The sequence below is a fragment of the Podarcis raffonei genome, chromosome 14, assembly GCF_027172205.1.
Source record: "Podarcis raffonei isolate rPodRaf1 chromosome 14, rPodRaf1.pri, whole genome shotgun sequence".
Taxonomy (NCBI): domain Eukaryota; kingdom Metazoa; phylum Chordata; class Lepidosauria; order Squamata; family Lacertidae; genus Podarcis; species Podarcis raffonei.
In genome coordinates, this window is record NC_070615.1 from 38,741,111 (window position 1) to 38,758,580 (window position 17,470).

The 17,470-nt window shown below is 45.8% G+C and overlaps 1 protein-coding gene across 5 annotated transcripts in view; it reads right to left on the reverse strand.

Moving 5' to 3' along the window:
* Positions 1 to 17,470, reverse strand: part of LOC128401423 (uncharacterized) — a 95,266-nt gene that overhangs the window by 15,977 nt on the left and 61,819 nt on the right. For all 5 annotated transcript variants that reach the window (XR_008327470.1, XM_053364448.1, XM_053364450.1 and 2 more), the window contains 13 exons: positions 17,225 to 17,341; positions 16,102 to 16,275; positions 15,516 to 15,720; positions 14,962 to 15,128; positions 13,717 to 13,829; positions 12,617 to 12,698; positions 10,488 to 10,625; positions 10,168 to 10,330; positions 8,186 to 8,307; positions 7,051 to 7,191; positions 5,418 to 5,531; positions 4,896 to 5,024; positions 1,799 to 1,960 (listed from right to left, as the gene is read on the reverse strand). Coding sequence is in view for 4 of the 5 variants with exons in the window: in XM_053364448.1 (XP_053220423.1) it covers positions 1,799 to 1,960; positions 4,896 to 5,024; positions 5,418 to 5,531; positions 7,051 to 7,191; positions 8,186 to 8,307; positions 10,168 to 10,330; positions 10,488 to 10,625; positions 12,617 to 12,698; positions 13,717 to 13,829; positions 14,962 to 15,128; positions 15,516 to 15,720; positions 16,102 to 16,275; positions 17,225 to 17,341 (1,827 nt within the window). In the remaining variant the exon portion in view is untranslated. The remainder of the gene's footprint in view (positions 1 to 1,798; positions 1,961 to 4,895; positions 5,025 to 5,417; positions 5,532 to 7,050; positions 7,192 to 8,185; positions 8,308 to 10,167; positions 10,331 to 10,487; positions 10,626 to 12,616; positions 12,699 to 13,716; positions 13,830 to 14,961; positions 15,129 to 15,515; positions 15,721 to 16,101; positions 16,276 to 17,224; positions 17,342 to 17,470) is intronic.

The following is a 17,470-nucleotide window of genomic DNA, read 5'->3' on the forward strand; positions in this document are numbered from 1 at the left end:
AAGAATTTTAAGGTCTCAAATATAGAATAAACATTCATAAATACACACATATCTAAATATATGAACCATGTGCCTGAAATAGTATGGGAGAGCAATCCCATACTAATCCTGAAGCCATTTTGATTCTCCCAGTGACCTCAAATACTCCTCTGCAGTAAGGGAGGCAAATGGAAAAAGCCTTCCCACTGTCTTTTTGCTTGCAAATCCTGTCTTAAGGGCGTATTTGTGTATGAATACAGTGAGCCTGTAACCTGGACTCAGGAATTAAAGTGTTAAAAGAATGGCCAGACTGCCCAGGTAATGCAATCAGTGACCATTATCAGGTATCCTGGCAGGCAGGATTTCTGCTGTAGACTGCCTCCTTCTGGGATCTATGTATGATGTTTTTTGGGGGAGTCTTGGGCTACAGGGTGGGCAATTTCAAAAGTCTATTTAAGGGCTTGCACACCATTGTTCAGGGTTCTCCTCCCTCCTGCATGTGGTGAGTGGGCACTCTGTTGCAACAGTTCCTTTAATAAAGATCAGGCTTACTAGCCGCTTTGCTTCTCAATACAGTGGTACCCTGGGTTAAGTACTGAATTCGTTCTGGAGGTCCGTTCTTAACCTGAAACTGTTCTTAACCTGAAGCACCACTTTAGCTAATGGGGCCTCCTGCTGCTGCCGCACCACCGGAGCATGATTTCTGTTCTCATCCTGAAGCAAAGTTCTTAACCCGAGGTACTATTTCTGGGTGAGCGGAGTCTGTAACCTGAAGCATCTGTAACCTGAAGCCTATGTAACCCGAGGTACCACTGTATACTGTCTTTTTCGCTCTATAAGACACACTTTTCCCCTCCTAAAAAGTAGGGGGGAATGTGTGTGCATCTTATGGAACGAATGCAGGCTGTGCAGCTTTCGCTGAAGCCAGGAGAGCACGTAGTGCCCCTTCAGCGAAGTGGGAGGAGAAATGGAGCCCCTTCCGTTTCTCCTCCCGCTTTGCTGAAGAGGCGCAGAGCAGAGAGGGAGATAACTTTTTTTTTCTTGTTCTCCTCCTCTAAAACTAGGTGCGTCTTATAGAGCGAAAAATACGGTGCTCTGGCTGGCCTCTGTTTTCTCCTACCGATAGGGAACCTACTTAAGGACTCTCTACGGGCTCTGGAATACCCCATAAGCAAAAGGCAGCAGTTTTTCTTTTAACAGGCCTATAGGGAGCCCGCAAGAAGGACTTCTGTGCAGTCACACTTTTCCCCTACTTGCATTTCCCAGGAACTGGTAGTCAGAGGGACACTCCCTGCCTCCATAAGGGAACACAGAGACACAATGATTCCCATGCAGTGGGGAAGACAGAGACCTGGTGCAGCGTGTCGCTGCTTGCTCAGCCAGCTGCTGACCCGGTGTGCATGTTTGATGGGCAACTTCAAGACCCTCCTGCCCTCCCTTCTTAGGGAGATAGCTCAGTTGGTAGAGCATGCGGCTTTGAATCTCAAGGTCCTGGGTTTGAGCCCCATGCTGTGCAAAAGATTCCTGCCCTGCAGTGGGTTGGCATAGATGACCCTCGTGGGTCCCTTCCAACTCTACAATTCTGGGATTCTTTATCTTTTAAGCTGGACTTGGACCTGACTGCCCTCTGATAACATAGGATGCTTTCAGATTGAGAGAGGGCTGTTCTCTGCAAAGCAGAGGCATGAACATGTCACTGAAGTCCTATGCATGTTTGTTCAGAAGGAAGCCTCTTTCATTTCAGTGGGGCTTCATTCTGAGTGGGCAGGCAGAGGATTACCCTGTTTGTATTTGAGAGCAATGGCAACCCATCACTTACCTCCGGGAGATCGCAGGTTCTGAGGCTTGCAAAATGATGAAGCCAAGCTGAGTAGTCCGTTTCAATTTCCCCCAAGATATGCTGACTGGAACATGGAGTCGAAAAGATGTTTTCCAAAATGGCTTCCACTTGAATTTTATCCAGGTGCAATGACTTGCTTTTCTACATTTTTTAAAAAAAGGGAAAATAGAACAGGAGCTCAAAATGTGCCTGCATTTCTGATGTCTGCAGTCACTGATGAGTACTACTCTCAAGTTGTTTAATAATGGCTCCTAAGGGTGCTCCCAGACTGTCACTGTTTTGGGGTGAGATTCAGTCACATACCAGCCAATTCAAGCAGATCCACACCACACATCTGAAGCAACTGGTTTCTTCCAAAGAATCATGGGAGCTGTAGTTTGTTGAGGGTGCTGAGAATTGTAGCTCTGTGAGGGGGAAGCTCCAGCTCCCAGGATTATTTGGTGGAAACCATGGGCACAAGCCTACAGATCTTGTGGAAAACATTCAGCGCCATCAGAACAAGAATAAATAAATAAATAAATAGCTAGCAGAACAGGCTCAAGGGCCGTGAAATATGTCAAAAAGCAAATCCTGCCCTACCCCAGCCTTGTTCATGAAAGCAATTTTCTCCAAGTGATGTAATAGTAGTAGTAGTAGTAGTAGTAATAATAATAATAATAATAATAATAATAATAATAATTTATACCCCGCCCATCTGGGCAGCTCCCAACAAAATATTAAAAACACAATAAAACATCAAACATTAAAAACTTCCCTAAATAGGGTTGCCTTCAGATGTCTTCTAAAAGTCAATTACAGTGGTGCCTCGCAAGACGAAATTAATCTGTTCCGCGAGTCTCTTCGTCTTGCGGTTTTTTTCGTCTTGCGAAGCACGGCTATTAGCGGCTTAGCGGCTACAGGTATAAACTCGTTCCCGCAACTGCAAGCCTCGATCCCTAGGGAGCATCTGGCCATTGCATAAGCCTCGTCCGGCCTCTTAAGCAGTCCCTCCTGACGCGCTTACATAACACAAGCCCCGACCGCCGCCATCCCAGTGACCCCGGAAGATAAGATCTGCAGCAAGCACCCCGCACCTCCGATCCCGGGGCGCGCTCAGCCAAATCGTCCCCGGACACCTGTCCCGCCGCGCCTTTGCGCAGCGCTCTGCAGAGCGGAGCGATGAGCCCGGCCGATCGCAGGCAGGGCAAGCAGCGGCGAAAGCAGAGAGAGCGAGGCCCAGAGGGAGGAGTCTCCGGCAACGCCATCGACGGCCCTGCCGCAGCTCCGTGTCCTGGAGCCCTCCGGCTGCCGACTGCCTTTATTTTGCTGCAGGAGCCTCCTCTTCACCGGGATCCTCGTGCGCTCCCTCCGTCTCTCCATGCCTTTTAGGTGAGTGGCGTGCTCGGGCTGACTTTGGACGACCCACAGCGGGGCTTCCCTCGGCCGCGCGACCGGAGCTCGCCTTTGCGGTCACTTTGACAGGCAATGGTGCCACCCTCAGCCTCGGTTCGGGGGCACCGGCTGCTGGCAAATGGGTGCCCCCTTCTTCTCTTGACAGGGATCATCTCCCCCCGCTTCCTCGGAGATGGGCAGGCAAAACTTTTCATGTCCCCCCCCCCGCCCAGTCTGCCGTCCTCGGGATCTAGCGGTCGCCGCGCGCGCAGACGGGGAAATCCCACCCCGAGCCGGGTGTCGCCGCCAGGTCCCCTCCCAGTTCTAAGGCTGAAGCCTAGGAACTTTTTGAAGCGGCGCAGGGCAGCATCACCACCGGCTGTGTTTCCGGACGCTAATAATGTATCGATTGCTATTACTATTAGATTCCCCGCTGCCGCATAGATAGATTGGCGGTGAAAGCGGTTTGCGCGCGGATCAAGCCCTTTGTCTTGCGAAGCAAGCCCATAGGGAAAATCGTCTTACGAAGCGACGCAAAAACGGAAAACCCTTTCGTCTAGCGGGTTTTTCGTTTTGCGAGGCATTCGTCTTGCGGGGCACCACTGTAGTTGTTCATTTCCTTGACATCTGATGGGAGGGCATTCCACTACCAAGAAAGCCCTCTACCTGGTTCCCTGTAACCTCACTTCTCGCAGTGAGGGAACCGCCAGAAGGCCCTCGGAGCTGGACCTCAGTGTTTGGGCTCAACAATGGGGGTGGAGACACTCCTTCAGGTATACTGGACCGAGGCTATTTAGGACTTTAAAGCTTCGAATTGTGATCAGGAATGTACTGGGTGTCGATGTATTTCAGGACCGGTGTTATATGGTTTCGGCGGCCACTCCCAGTCAGCAGTCTAGCTGCCGCATTCTGGATTAATTGTACTTTCCTAGTCACCTTCAAAGGTAGTCCCACGTAGAGCGCATTGCAGTAAAGCCATTTCCGACCTGGGAGGAGAGGGGGTTGCGGGCAGAAATCCCTCCCACATCTCACACGCGGGGGCTGGCCCTTGCCCCCGCGTGGTTAGGGAATCCCCGGGCGTGTCAGCGACCCGGCCCGCCAATCAGCGGGCCGGGGAGGCATGGCCTAGCCTATTTAAGACTAGGCACGACCGGGGACCGCCCTCTTTGCCCCCTTTCCAGCTGAGCCAGAGCGGTGACACCCATGGGATCCTAGTTGGCGTACTTCAACAGGACTCCCACGGTTTGTGGACAACCCTCCCCGGTCCCCATGCCGGGTAGTCGATAGGAGCCAATGCCTAAGGCCAATACCTTCCAATTCTGTAATCAATAAAGTTGTGGCCTTTTTATGCCCATTAACCTAAAAATTCTGTGTCCGGTGTCTTCATTTCACATGGGGGAGGGGACTTGCCACGCAATCCAAACGGGAGATAACTAGAGCATGCACCACTCTGGCGAGACAGTCCATGGGCAGACAGGGTCTCAGCCTGCGTACCAGGTGGAGCTGGCACACAGCTGCCCTGGACAAAGAATTGACCTGTGGCTCCATGGACAACTGTGAGTCCAAAATGACTCTCAGGCTGTGCACCTGGTCCTTCAGGGGCACAGTTACCCCATTCAGGACCAGGGAGTCCTCCACAGCTGCCTGCCTCCTGCCCCCCAAAACCAGTACTCAATTTCATGCAACAGAATAATGAAGATTCCACCTCGTATGTCAGATTCTGCACAATTTTTTTGCCATCCCACTTCAGGTCCAAGTGCTGACTCAAGAAGGCTGCCGTCTGCTCAAGGGACCCGCAGGCCTGGAGACTTGCAAGGCTTAGAACATTCTGAAGCTGCAGAAATTATGAAGGAGAAACATTGGTTATTACTTTGGAGAAGATGTGTGGTTCAGTGGCAGGGCATCTGTTTGCCTCCAGAAGATCCCAGGTTCAATCCCCGGCCCCTCCAGGTGGCACTGAGAGATACGTCTCCCTGAAACTCTGGAGAGCTGCTGCCAGTCAGTGCAGACAACATTGAGTTGGATGAACCAATGGTGAACTGGGGTATAAGGCAGCTTCCAATGCTCTATGTTCACTTTGGGTGGCATAGCTGCAATGATGCCAAGCAGTCTTTTATATAACAATATATATATATATATGCACATACAGCTTTCTGGAACAAAGGACCTCTAAGTGGTTTGCCACAGACTGCCTAAAATATTAATTGAAAATGCCAAACATTTGTACCTGGCTAGAGGAAGCTGTGATACAAGCATCCCAAAGAGTGGTGTTGGTCTGGGACTTGTCTCCAAATGTAAATTTCAAGTGGGCAGGTTGCCCATCGTCCCAAGCCAGCCACACCTAAAGTCAGAAAAAGAAATGCTGAACTAAGTTTGAGACAGAGCAGCATGGCAAGAGCAATATTCACTTGAAAGGGGGGAAAGCACTCCCTAGGGTTATGAGCCCCTAAGGGACAAAGTGATTAGCATTTAGAGCAGGGGCCAGCAACCTTTTTCAGCCGTAGGCTGGTCCACCGTCCCTCAGACCATGTGGTGGGCTGGACTACATTTTTTTTTGGGGGGGGGGGAATGAACGAATTCCTGTGCCCCACAAATAACCCAGAGATGCATTTTAAATAAAAGGGCACATTCTACTCATGTAAAAACACCAGGCAGGCACCACAAATAACCTAGAGATGCATTTTAAATAAAAGGACACATTCTACTCATGTAAAAACAGGCTGATTCCCAGACCATCCGCAGGCTGGATTTAGAAGGTGATTGGGCCGCATCCAGCCTACGGTCCTTAAGCTGCCTACACCTGATTTAGAGAAATAGATGTAAGCTGCTTGGACCTCCTGGAAAACAGCAGGATAGAAAGACAGGCTGTGTTCACATGATCATACCCAGGTATGAACAAGCTTCTTTTCCTTGCAAATAACTTATCTTTGCACAAGTGGGGAAACAAGCCAGGAAGCCATAATTAACTATACCTTTCCATTATGTGGGAAACTATGGTTAGCAGCTTCCAAACAAGCCCAGGATATGGAAACCATGGTTTAAAGTTACCGTATTTTTCGCTCTATAGGACACACTTTTCCCCCTTCAAAAATGAAGGGGAAATGTGTGTGCGTCCTATGGAGCAAAGACACCATAGCCCCGCGGCCCTCTCCCGGCTGGAGAGGTGACGCGCGGCTATGGCAGGAGCCTCTCCGCTGTGCCTTTCCGCTGCTCCCTGACCTGCTCTTTGGGGCTGGTGGTGGGCTTCCCCCCGCCAGCCCCAAAGAGCAGGTCGAAAGGAACCTGAAGCCTGGAGAGCGAGAGGGGTCGGTTCGCACTGACCCCTCTAGCTCTCCAGGCTTCCAAGGTAGCTGCCTGAACGCACCTTAAACGGCACCTTGTTTTAGAGCGGGAAAACAAGAGGGGGAAAATTCTCCCACTCTCTGCACAGTGCTTCCTGCCGCTTCGCTGAAGGGGCACTGGGCAGAGAGCGGAATAATTTTTTCCCCTTGTTCTCCCCCCTCTAAAACAAGGTGCGTCCTATTGTCCGGTGCGTCCTATGGTGCGAAAATACGGTAAGTGTAATGCATGTGCCAGCCCTTGTCGCAGGGATGGGAACCTGTGAAACCTCCTGTCTACCCAAGCCAGCATGGCTGATAGTCAGGGATTATGGGAGTTGTGATTCAGCAAGATTCGGAGGGCCACATGTTCCCCATCCCCGCTTTACACAACCCAGTTCAATTGGGGAAAAAATACCATACATTATCAGGTGCACACAGCTGCGTTCTGATATCCAGTTTCCAGAACAGGACTTATTTTTGGATAGTTATCTATAGGATTGCACTGTTAATTGCTTTGTGTGATCCATCCGGACAATTTACCTGCTGGTTGTAGGCACCTCTTCTGCTTTCGGTGAGAGATCTAACCTCCATGTGATTGATGGTGAAGTTAAAAGGGTGAGCCACAGCAGCGTAGTAATAGACACTCTCTTTTCCAAACTTGAGAGAAGAAGATACAGAGACCTGTTGCCGTAATCAAAAACAGAGGTTAAACAAGTGATGGCAATAGTAATCTCTCCTATTTAATTATATTGTTTATTATTCGTTATATTATTAAAAATAATACTATACCACCCTTCATCCAAAGATCACAGGGTGATTTACAACATAAAACACAAAATGTCTAGATTTACCGTATTTTTCGCTCTATAAGACACACCAGACCATAAGACGCACCTAGTTTTTGGAGGAGGAAAACAAGGGGGAAAAAATCTGAATCTCAGAAGCCAGAACAACAAGAGGGATCGCTGCGCAGCGAAAGCAGTGATCCCTCTTGCTGTTCTGGCTTCTGGGATAGCTGCGCAGCCTGCATTCACTCCATAAGACGCACACACATTTCTCCTTACTTTTTAGGAGGGAAAAAGTGAGTCTTATAGAGCAAAAAATACGGTACATACAAATGGAAAAGATAACTAATTTTGTACTGTTGAAGTTTTGGGAGGTTTAGACAGGAGAAGGGCTTATGAGGCCAGAAAGGCTGTTTAAAGCTATATCATGGAAACTGCAGGAGATTACTAAGCCTTGTTCCGCCCCTCGACCAAAGGGAAGGAGCCAGGTATGTGTGCAAAGGAACTATGATCATGTCCCTTGTCAGCTGGATGGAGAAAAGAGAGGGGTGCAAGAATCTGCTCTATTGTACAAGGGGCAATATTTATACGTTCCTTGCTCTGTCTATTTTTGCTTCTGGCCCCACCCACCAACAGCATGTGCCCCCCCAGAAGGTTGTCTAGACAGCTAGGTGGCCCTCAGGTTGGAAAACGTTCCTCAACCCTGTTTTAACTGGTGATGCTGGAGAATGAGCATGGAACCTTCTGGATGAAAAACCTGCATTCTGTGTTTCCATGTTGTCTGAACTTGGCGTGTTTGTGGCCATAACTGAGGAGGCAATAGCTTTCCAGAGCAGGGTCTAAGGGTGTAGCACTGCATGAATGGAAAAGCTAACTCTGATTTCTGTTACCTGTTCCTTTGCGTCCCAACCAATGATGATGTTGTCTCTGTGACTACGTCTAGAGTGCTCCACATGCAAGCGGAGCGTGGAGCGCTGAGGAAAAGGGACCGAGAAAGGATGGCAGATCTCCACTGAAATGGAAAACAAGCCACGTTTCCTATTATACACGACGCCCAGTGCTTGGAACAAACCAGTTGGATTTAAGGAAGTTCAAAAATATCCGAACCGCACCTTAAAGCAGTCCCTATAATGGCCAGGTGAACTGAATGTGAATTAAATTCATTTGGGGGTAGAACTTTGAATGACTTCTACATCATCTTCATACTCTTACCTTTCCAAGAAACACATGATGGGAAAGTTGAACATCCATAGTATCTACCTATTGAATGAGGCCAATGATGCTGGATTTGAAAAGGTCTCTCTGAACATGGGCTTTTCTTTCAAATATATATATACAAAGTTTAATATCAAATACCCAATATCTTTTTAGATTATCAAAGATAAAAAACTAATGAAAACACAAACCGAAAAGGGGAGAAGATAAAAGGAAGGAAAGAGAAAAGCAAAAAGAGAAAAGAGAATTTTTGATTCCTCATCTGTCAGCTATAGGCAGAAAATTATTCAAAACATCCACTCTGAGGTAACACCCAACTATTTTACATTCTAAAAACCAATATTTTCTTCAGTCCTCAAACCCAGATATCACAAGGTCTTTTTCTTTCTCATGCAAAAAGTCCATAAAGAGTTTCTAAAATTTACTAAATATCAACAATGATTTTTTTTTCTGTACAGTGGTACCTCGAGTTAAGTACTTAATTCGTTCTGGAGGTCCGTTCTTAACCTGAAACTGTTCTTAACCTGAAGCACCACTTTAGCTAATGGGGCCTCCCGTTGCTGCTGCCACGCCGCCAGAGCACGATTTCTGTTCTCATCCTGAAGCAAAGTTCTTAACCTGAGGTACTATTTCTGGGTTAGCCGAGTCATAACAGGGAGAAATGTAAATTATTGCACCTGGGCAAAAAAAATGAGAGGCACAAATACAAGATGGGTGACACCTGGCTTGAGAGCAGTACATGTGAAAAGGATCTAGGAGTCTTGGTTGACCACAAACTTGACATGAGCCAACAGTGTGAAGCGGCAGCTAAAAAAGCCAATGCAATTCTGGGCTGCATCAATAGGAGTATAGCATCTAGATCAAGGGAAGTAATAGTGCCACTGTATTCTGCTCTGGTCAGACCTCACCTGGAGTACTGTGTCCAGTTCTGGGCACCACAGTTCAAGAAGGACACTGACAAACTGGAACGTGTCCAGAGGAGGGCAACCAAAATGGTCAAAGGCCTAGAAACAATGCCTTATGAGGAACGGCTAAGGGAGCTGGGCATGTTTAGCCTGGAGAAGAGGAGGTTAAGGGGTGATATGATAGCCATGTTCAAATATATTAAAGGATGTCATATAGAGGAGGGAGAAAGGTTGTTTTCTGCTGCTCCAGAGAAGCGGACACGGAGCAATGGATCCAAACTACAAGAAAGCAGATTCCACCTAAACATTAGGAAGAACTTCCTGACAGTAAGAGCTGTTTGACAGTGGAATTTGCTGCCAAGGAGTGTGGTGGAGTCTCCTTCTTTGGAGGTCTTTAAGCAGAGGCTTGACAACCATATGTCAGGAGTGCTCTGATGGTGTTTCCTGCTTGGCAGGGGGTTGGACTCGATGGCCCTTGTGGTCTATTCCAACTCTATCATTCTATGATTCTATGATTCTATGAGTCTGTAACCTGAAGCGTATGTAACCCGAGGTACCACTGTATTTAAACATGTCAACTTTGCTGTCTCATCTAACCTCAATGATTTTAACCACCATTCCACCTGGATACTTTTAACAGGAGATGGCAGAGACTGAACCTTGGAAGCTCTGCTTAAACCGAGTCCTCTCCCACTGAGCTTTGGCCATTTCCCTTCTATCACTGCTTGCCCCAGAGTTTTATAGAAACCTACCCTGCACTTCATGACCTCCATATATCTTTGGGAAGACTCCAGTATAGCTGCCTGCGAGTTTTGCTTCTTTGCTATCCCATAATGCAACACATCTCAAAGCTTGGGTTCTCTTGCTTTTTTGGTAAGCTGTTGTGAGAACAAGTCGCCTTGGAACGATTGCTAACTGAAATAAAAAAAAGGAGAGAGGTGCAACATCCTTTGTTATGCCAAGACTCCTGAATTGTACACCCAGAAACCCCAAAGTGGTTATTCTCCACCTCCCCATTCCCTTTGTTTTGTTTCATGGATTAAAATACATGTTAAAAAGTGGTCCCACCAACCTGGGGTACACTGTGCATCAGTTCAAGGACTTGTGTGTGGTTCCTCCCAGTAAATGCTAACTTTGTCAAAACAAGGAAATCCTTATTTTCCATCTGGATGGAAATTTTTCCTTCTGCTTCTTTGGTAGAATAATTTATCTAAAGGAATTAAAGAGGATTGTTAAACAACAACAGCAAAAGACTTTGCCCTCCCCTCAATGTATTTCTTCACCAGAGGCGATTTTAGGGCAATGCGACCAGTTCCCCTTCATTGGGTGCTGAGCTGGGGGCGGAGGCACTGCAGGGCCCTCCAATTATGGCATAGTACATCACCTTGCCAACAAAGGTCCGTATAGTTATAGCTATGGTTTTCCCTGTAGTGATGTATGGAAGTGAGAGCTGGACCATAAAGAAGGCTGATTGCTGAAGAATTGATGCTTCTGAATTATGGTGCTGGAGGAGACTCTTGAGAGTCCCATGGACAGCTAGAAGATCAAATCTATCCATTCTGAAGGAAATCAGCCCTGAGTGCTCACTGGAAGGACAGATCCTGAAGCTGAGGCTCCAATACTTTGGCCACCTCATGAGAAGAGAAGACTCCCTGGAAAAGACCCTGATGTTGGGAAAGATGGAGGGCACAAGGAGAAGGGGACGACAGAGGAGGAGATGGTTGGATAGCGTTCTCAAAGCTACCAGCATGAGTTTGACCAAACTGCGGGAGGCAGTGGAAGACAGGAGTGCCTGGCGTGCTCTGGTCCATGGGGTCATGAAGAGTCAGACACGACTAAACGACTAAACAACAACAACAACAACACAAGTGCAGAACGGAAGGCAAGAGACGGATGGGAGGTTGTTGAATTTTGGCCTCAGACAGGGCACTGCTGAAATTTGGAAAACCAGTCTTTCACACACACCCTTTGCTGCCACGCACAGGCCCCAGGAGATCCCCAATCCTTTCTTTCATTTTCCTTTATAGCAGGTACAGGACAGCATCATCTGTTATATGATCAGGCCCTGGCCATCACTCTGAGAACTTCAAGACAAGCCAATGGCCCATCCAGTCCAGCATCCTTTTCTCAAAGCTGCTGACCAGATGCCTGTGGGAAGCCGGCAAGTTTTACCCGAGAGCACCACCACCACTCTGCCCACCTGCAGTTCCCCACAACCGGCATTCAGAGGCCTAATGCCTCTGACAATGGCAGAATAACATATTCATCATGATGGCCTTCTCTAATCCTCGTTTATCCAAGCTGGTGGCTATCACTGCCTTCTCTGAGTTCCTTAGTTTGGACCATGTGTTGTGCAAAGGGCTTTCTCTTGCCTGACCTGAATCTTCACACATTTAGCTTCTGTTAAATGTTCAGAAAAAGTCAGAAGCCCAAGATAGTATAAGTTCCTCAACTAAGTTTATTCAACATTTGTCAGTGACAACAGCTCACTCATAGGAACACAAGAACCAAACTGACTGGACAACACAATAATAAACCTGAGCATGAATTGACCGTTGACAGTTGAAAGTGCATGCACTTACTTGCCATTAGAATGTTTGTCTACCAACGCTTATACGATTGGTTAGAATGTGCCTTGTAACATAAAATGTGTTAAATCCAATACATAGCAGCTTCATTGGATGCCCAAAGGTTGTACTGTTTTGAGGGAGGGAGAAATTTTATTTATCTATCCCCTGTCTCCATACCATTCATAATTGTATTAAGCTTCTATCATGTCGCCTTTTCTCTAAACTAAAATGTCACATATTCTGAAACCTTTCTTCACAGGGCAGTAGTAGCACACAGAGCATGAACAAGACTGAGTGTATGGGGGGAGGCTTGTTTAATTTCACTGCACACAGGTGGTGTAGTGACGATAAAGGTTTATTATTATTTTATTATTTTTATTATTTATTGCTTTATTATTGTTAGTTCAATAGTCTTGGTCATTTTGGCTGCCCGTTTCTGAACCTTGTCCAACTCTATAATATTGAGGTGAGGCAACACAGCATTCCAATTCTGATCACACCATAGATTTGAATTAACAGCGTGGTGATATCAGCAGTTTTCCTCTCCCCCCAATTCCCTTCCTAATGTAAGTTGCAGTAAGATGCAGTTAGCAAAATCTGTGGTGGACGAGACTTAACTGGAGCAATTTACCTTTGAGGAAACTTCAGCCATGCTGGGGAAATGCTGAAGGAGAAATGGCAGGTTCTGGAGACATCTGATATGCAATTCTTCACTGGAGGAGAAAGAGAGGGAATCTTCTATCAGATGTGCTAAGGCACAGTGTTCCAAACTGTGTGTCGCGACACTTTAGTGTGTCGGCTGTAGTGTGTAGGTGTGTTGTGCAATTGCTCCCCACACACCTCCCTAGACTGGAAAAGGGTTAGTTTAAACCAAGGGTCAGCAAACTTTTTCAACAGGGGGCCGGTCCACTGTCCCTCAGACCTTGTGGTGGGCCGGACTATATTTTGGAAAAAAATGTGAACAAATTCCTACGCCCCACAAATAACCCAGAGATGCATTTTAAATAAAAGCACACATTCCACTCATGTAAAAACACCAGGCAGGCCCTACAAATAACCCAGAGATGCATTTTAAATAAAAGGACACATTCATGTAAAAACACAGTGATTCCCGGACCGTCTGCAGGCTGGATTTAGAAGGCGATTGGGCTGGATCCGATCCCTGGGCCTTAGTTTGCCTACCCATGGTTTAACTTCTGGTTTGCTAGTAAAACTGAATTACTGTGTCACACAAAATGATGCCTGTTTAAAATGTGTGTCACCAACATGGAAAGTTTGGAAAGCTCTGTGTTAGGGGATTAGCTATCCCTCTGAAGGTGCTTCTTGGCTGTCACCACAACCAGGTGGGATTCAACCAGCAAATTCAGGGTTTGCAAATACAGCTGGCTTGGTGCTCTTGTGCAACAAACCTGCTGCTCCCCCCTTATCCTTGTGTGATAAGGAAAGTACAGAAAAATACACTGGAAAGTGTGGGATAACACTTGCTCAATGCAACATCGTCTAACCTCTCCACAAACTAATCCGAATGAATGCTTAATAAATAACAGACATCATCTAACCTCTCTATCTCAGTAAGTGCCAGCAACCCACCATTTTGGGAAGTCAAAGAATGATGGACTTCATTGGATTATAGCCAATGCTAGTCCAACTCAAAATAGACCCACAGGAGCAACCAAAGTCCATTAATTTCAGTGGTCCTACTCTGAGTAAAACGCCAAGGCCTCTTCTTACCTTTGCAACTTATTTCTAGCCCTGAAAACAAAGAAGAGATTCAGATTTGGGTCACAAGCCAGCTTCAGGGATGCTTCTGTCTTGTTTTCAGACATGATCTCAATCAACGTCAGCTGAAGGAATAAGCAGGGGAAGAGAAAAGACAACAACACATCAATGTGGATGTGTTCACGTGGAATCTAACAGAAGCATTGCAAGGTCTTGTTACTCTTTAATGCTCGTAACATTTCACACTGATGACTGTTTCAGAAATTCAGCCCAGTCAACATCCTGTGCTGATGGTGCTCTCTCTCACAAACCTATGATGGCCTGGAGAAAGGGGATCTCAATCCGACATCACAGTGATTTCAGTATTCCAGCTTTCTTTGACCCGCCATGATCACAGAAATCAAGCATGTGTGTGCAACTTTCTGTGATGCGCAGAACTCCTGTATTCCTCACGGTGTACAATTTATGTGACATCATTTAATCCAGTTTTATTTGTTAAACAAACAAAAAAACCCTGCTGCCAATGGCCCATTGGCAATATCAAGGCCCCATCTGAAAATACCCTTATTTGATGTTGTTGCTGTAATATTTTAATGTTGTTAGGTTCTTCTTCTTTTCTGCTGTTTAGCATATACTGTTTGTTGTTTTCATCCATGGAGTTTTCTTGGGAGGGATACTGGAGTGGCTTGCTGGTTCCCGCTCCAAGTGGATCACATTTAGTCAAAACTCTCTACTATGACCTGTCCATCTTGAGTGGCCCTGCACGGCATAGCTCATAGCTTCTCTGAGTTATTCAAGCCCCTTCGCCACGACAAGGCAGTGATCCATGAAGGAGAAGACAGGAGTGCCTGGCATGCTCTGGTCCATGGGGTCACAAAGAGTTGGACATGACTAAATGACTAAACAACAACACTATACTGTTTGACTGACTACTTTGAGAATAAGTACCTTAGGTTGGGAGGATAGTTTTTTCCTGAAACCCTTTTTTTTAAAAAAAACCCCAAAATAAAACAAATTGATTGATTGATTAATTAATTAATTAATTAATTAATAACAATAATTCTATTATTTATACCCTGCCCATGTGATTCCCCAGCCACTCTGGGCAGCTTCCCAGCACATATAAAACACAATGAAACATCAGAAAATAAGAACTTCCCGTTACAGGGGATTGTTTGCTTTATTTCTGGCAAACCACTTAGAGGTTCTGTTTACAACCGAGCAGTAAATTAATTTTGTTAAATAAATATAAAATACCTTAAGGCTGAAAGGGAGGCCATGATGCTTCAGGTAACCTAAGGAATGTTTTACTTCTGCTGTGAGTTCCAAAGGGCCACGCAGTTGAAAGCCAGTGAGGACCTCCACAGTGACAGCCACACTTTCGTTATTAAATAGCCCTTGAAATGCTGCTTTGGCTTTGTTTTCTGAAATACAACAAAATGAAAAATTTCCACCACCATTGTCCAGTGTATGGCTTAAGGCTACACAACGTGCTTCTTTTTTTCGAGAATTTTTAGGGCCCAATGGTTTTTTTAGAACAGGGTGTGGCCCATTGGCTTCACACGTTTCTGCAGGCTGCTTTGAAACGGGTACCTGCCAATCACCTGGTGTCACTGTGACCGCAGGTAACTCAAAGGAAAGGATCAGGAGCTTTCTCCAAGCCTTGGTTCCCCCGGTGCTGTTGGACCACAACACCCATCATCCCTCGCCACCGCTCCTGCTGGCTGGGGATGATGAGAGTTGTAGTTCAATAACATCAGGGGAACCAAGGCTGAGAAAGGCTGCCAGGACATGGGCAACATTGACTGTACCTAGTTTCTGTAGGAAGAAGGTCAAATTGATTGCTGCGGGGTATCTGGATGTTATCACCGTCGTAACATTATGCAGACTGCAGCAAAAGGTGTTGCGTTGCTGCTTCACATGGATGGAGTTAGAGGTATAGGTAATAAGCGTTTGTCCACTCACGGTCTGGATCCACCTTTCTTGAGTGGTATTAACTTCAGAGGACATTATCACCTAAGAGAGATACGTGCCTTAGAAGCAACTCAAGAATCATGAAATGTTCAGCTCCAGCAAAGAAAAGGAAGTGTCTGATTAGTGGAATTATCTTTCAATTTAGCTCTGCACTCATAATGCAGTTGTGGACTTATCAGTCCATTTTTCCATATTTTTCCTTGTATAAGATGACCCGTTTTTTTAGAAACCCCAAATTAAGAACTCAGTATTTCTTGAGTTGTTGAGCTTTTTTCGACAATCACCCACCAGGCGACGCCACTGCATTCATTATCCATGTATAAGATGACCCCAAATTTTTGCCTGATTTTTTTTAAAGCAAAAACCAACATTATACACAGAAAGATATGGTAAATGAAGAACGACAAGAATGACCACACATACCTGGATGGTTTCTGGGATATATGAGCGTAGCAACCACGACCATTTGTGATTAAAGTTCCCTGTTAAATTTATCCTCCTTTCAATGGCTTGTATTTGCCCTCTAACAATTATCCAGCATGAACCATACTGAATCTTCACTCTCAGGTTCTTAACATCCACCAGCCCAGCCACAGCCTGTATGGAAAAAAGCATATGTGTTATGAAAAGGATGGAGAGTTTTCATTTCTCATTTGATATATAATGAATTGGGGGGAGGGATGTTTAAAATAACTTTTGTAAAAAAACACACACAACCAGAAGCTTTTTTATTACAAATTGTAGGTACCAGCATTCCAAAGGACCAGAAAAGACCATGTATGCGACAACAGCTGCACAGATGTTACTGGCCCAGAGATGGAAAGACGACAAAGTCCCTACCAGAGAGGAATGGCAAACCAAGCTGTTGGGCTATGCTAAAACGGCAAAACTGACTGGAAAGCATAGGAACCAAGAAGACCAAAACTTCAACAGTGAATGGGAAAACTTTATAAATTATCTAGGAGACCACTGTAAGCAGATGAAAACATTACCAGGATTTTAATAACGCTTGTAATGTAGTGAATATTATGGAGAAATACAAATATGGATTATGAAATAATATGCAGTTGAGAGGGTGTACTATAGGACCCATGAATGGGGAAAGTGATTTGGAGATTTGGAGATTTGGGGAAAGTGATCCAGAGATTTGGAGAAATCTCTAAATGTGGATATGTAATTTGAATTGTTATAATTTTATATTTGTAAAACCAAATAAAAATTATTATAAAAAAGGAAAGGATGGAGGGTTTTACATCTCTCTCTCACCCCCCCACTCCCACATCCCCCCCACACACTGTGGTTTGATGGTTTCTTTGCAATTTTAGCGGATTTAAAGGATGTCAGGTCACATCCACACCAGACATTTACAGCACATTTAAAGCAAAGAACTCTGGGAGCTGTAGTTTACCCCTCACAGAGCGACAGCTCACAGCCACTTCACCTCCCATGATTCTTTGAATGGTGAGGATGTGACCTGATTTGTACAAGGCAGCCAAGTTAGGCTGCTGGACAAGCATGTCTATACACAAACACACAAAACCCCTACCTGCAACTCTATCCTGTCTTCTATCCACAGTGCTTGCAAAGTTTCTAGATTATGTGTGAGCCTGTAGTCAAGAGAGATGTGGTCCAGCTTCTGTGTAAAGCTCAGTTCCTCTGTGATCTAGGTTTTTTAAAAAGAAGAGGGGGAAAGGAGAAATGCATTAGTAATATGGGTTGCGTGCCCTGAACAAACCCTGTTGCTGAAATTAGAAGACAGCTAGAAGAGAATTGGGGCCAACCCCAGACATTT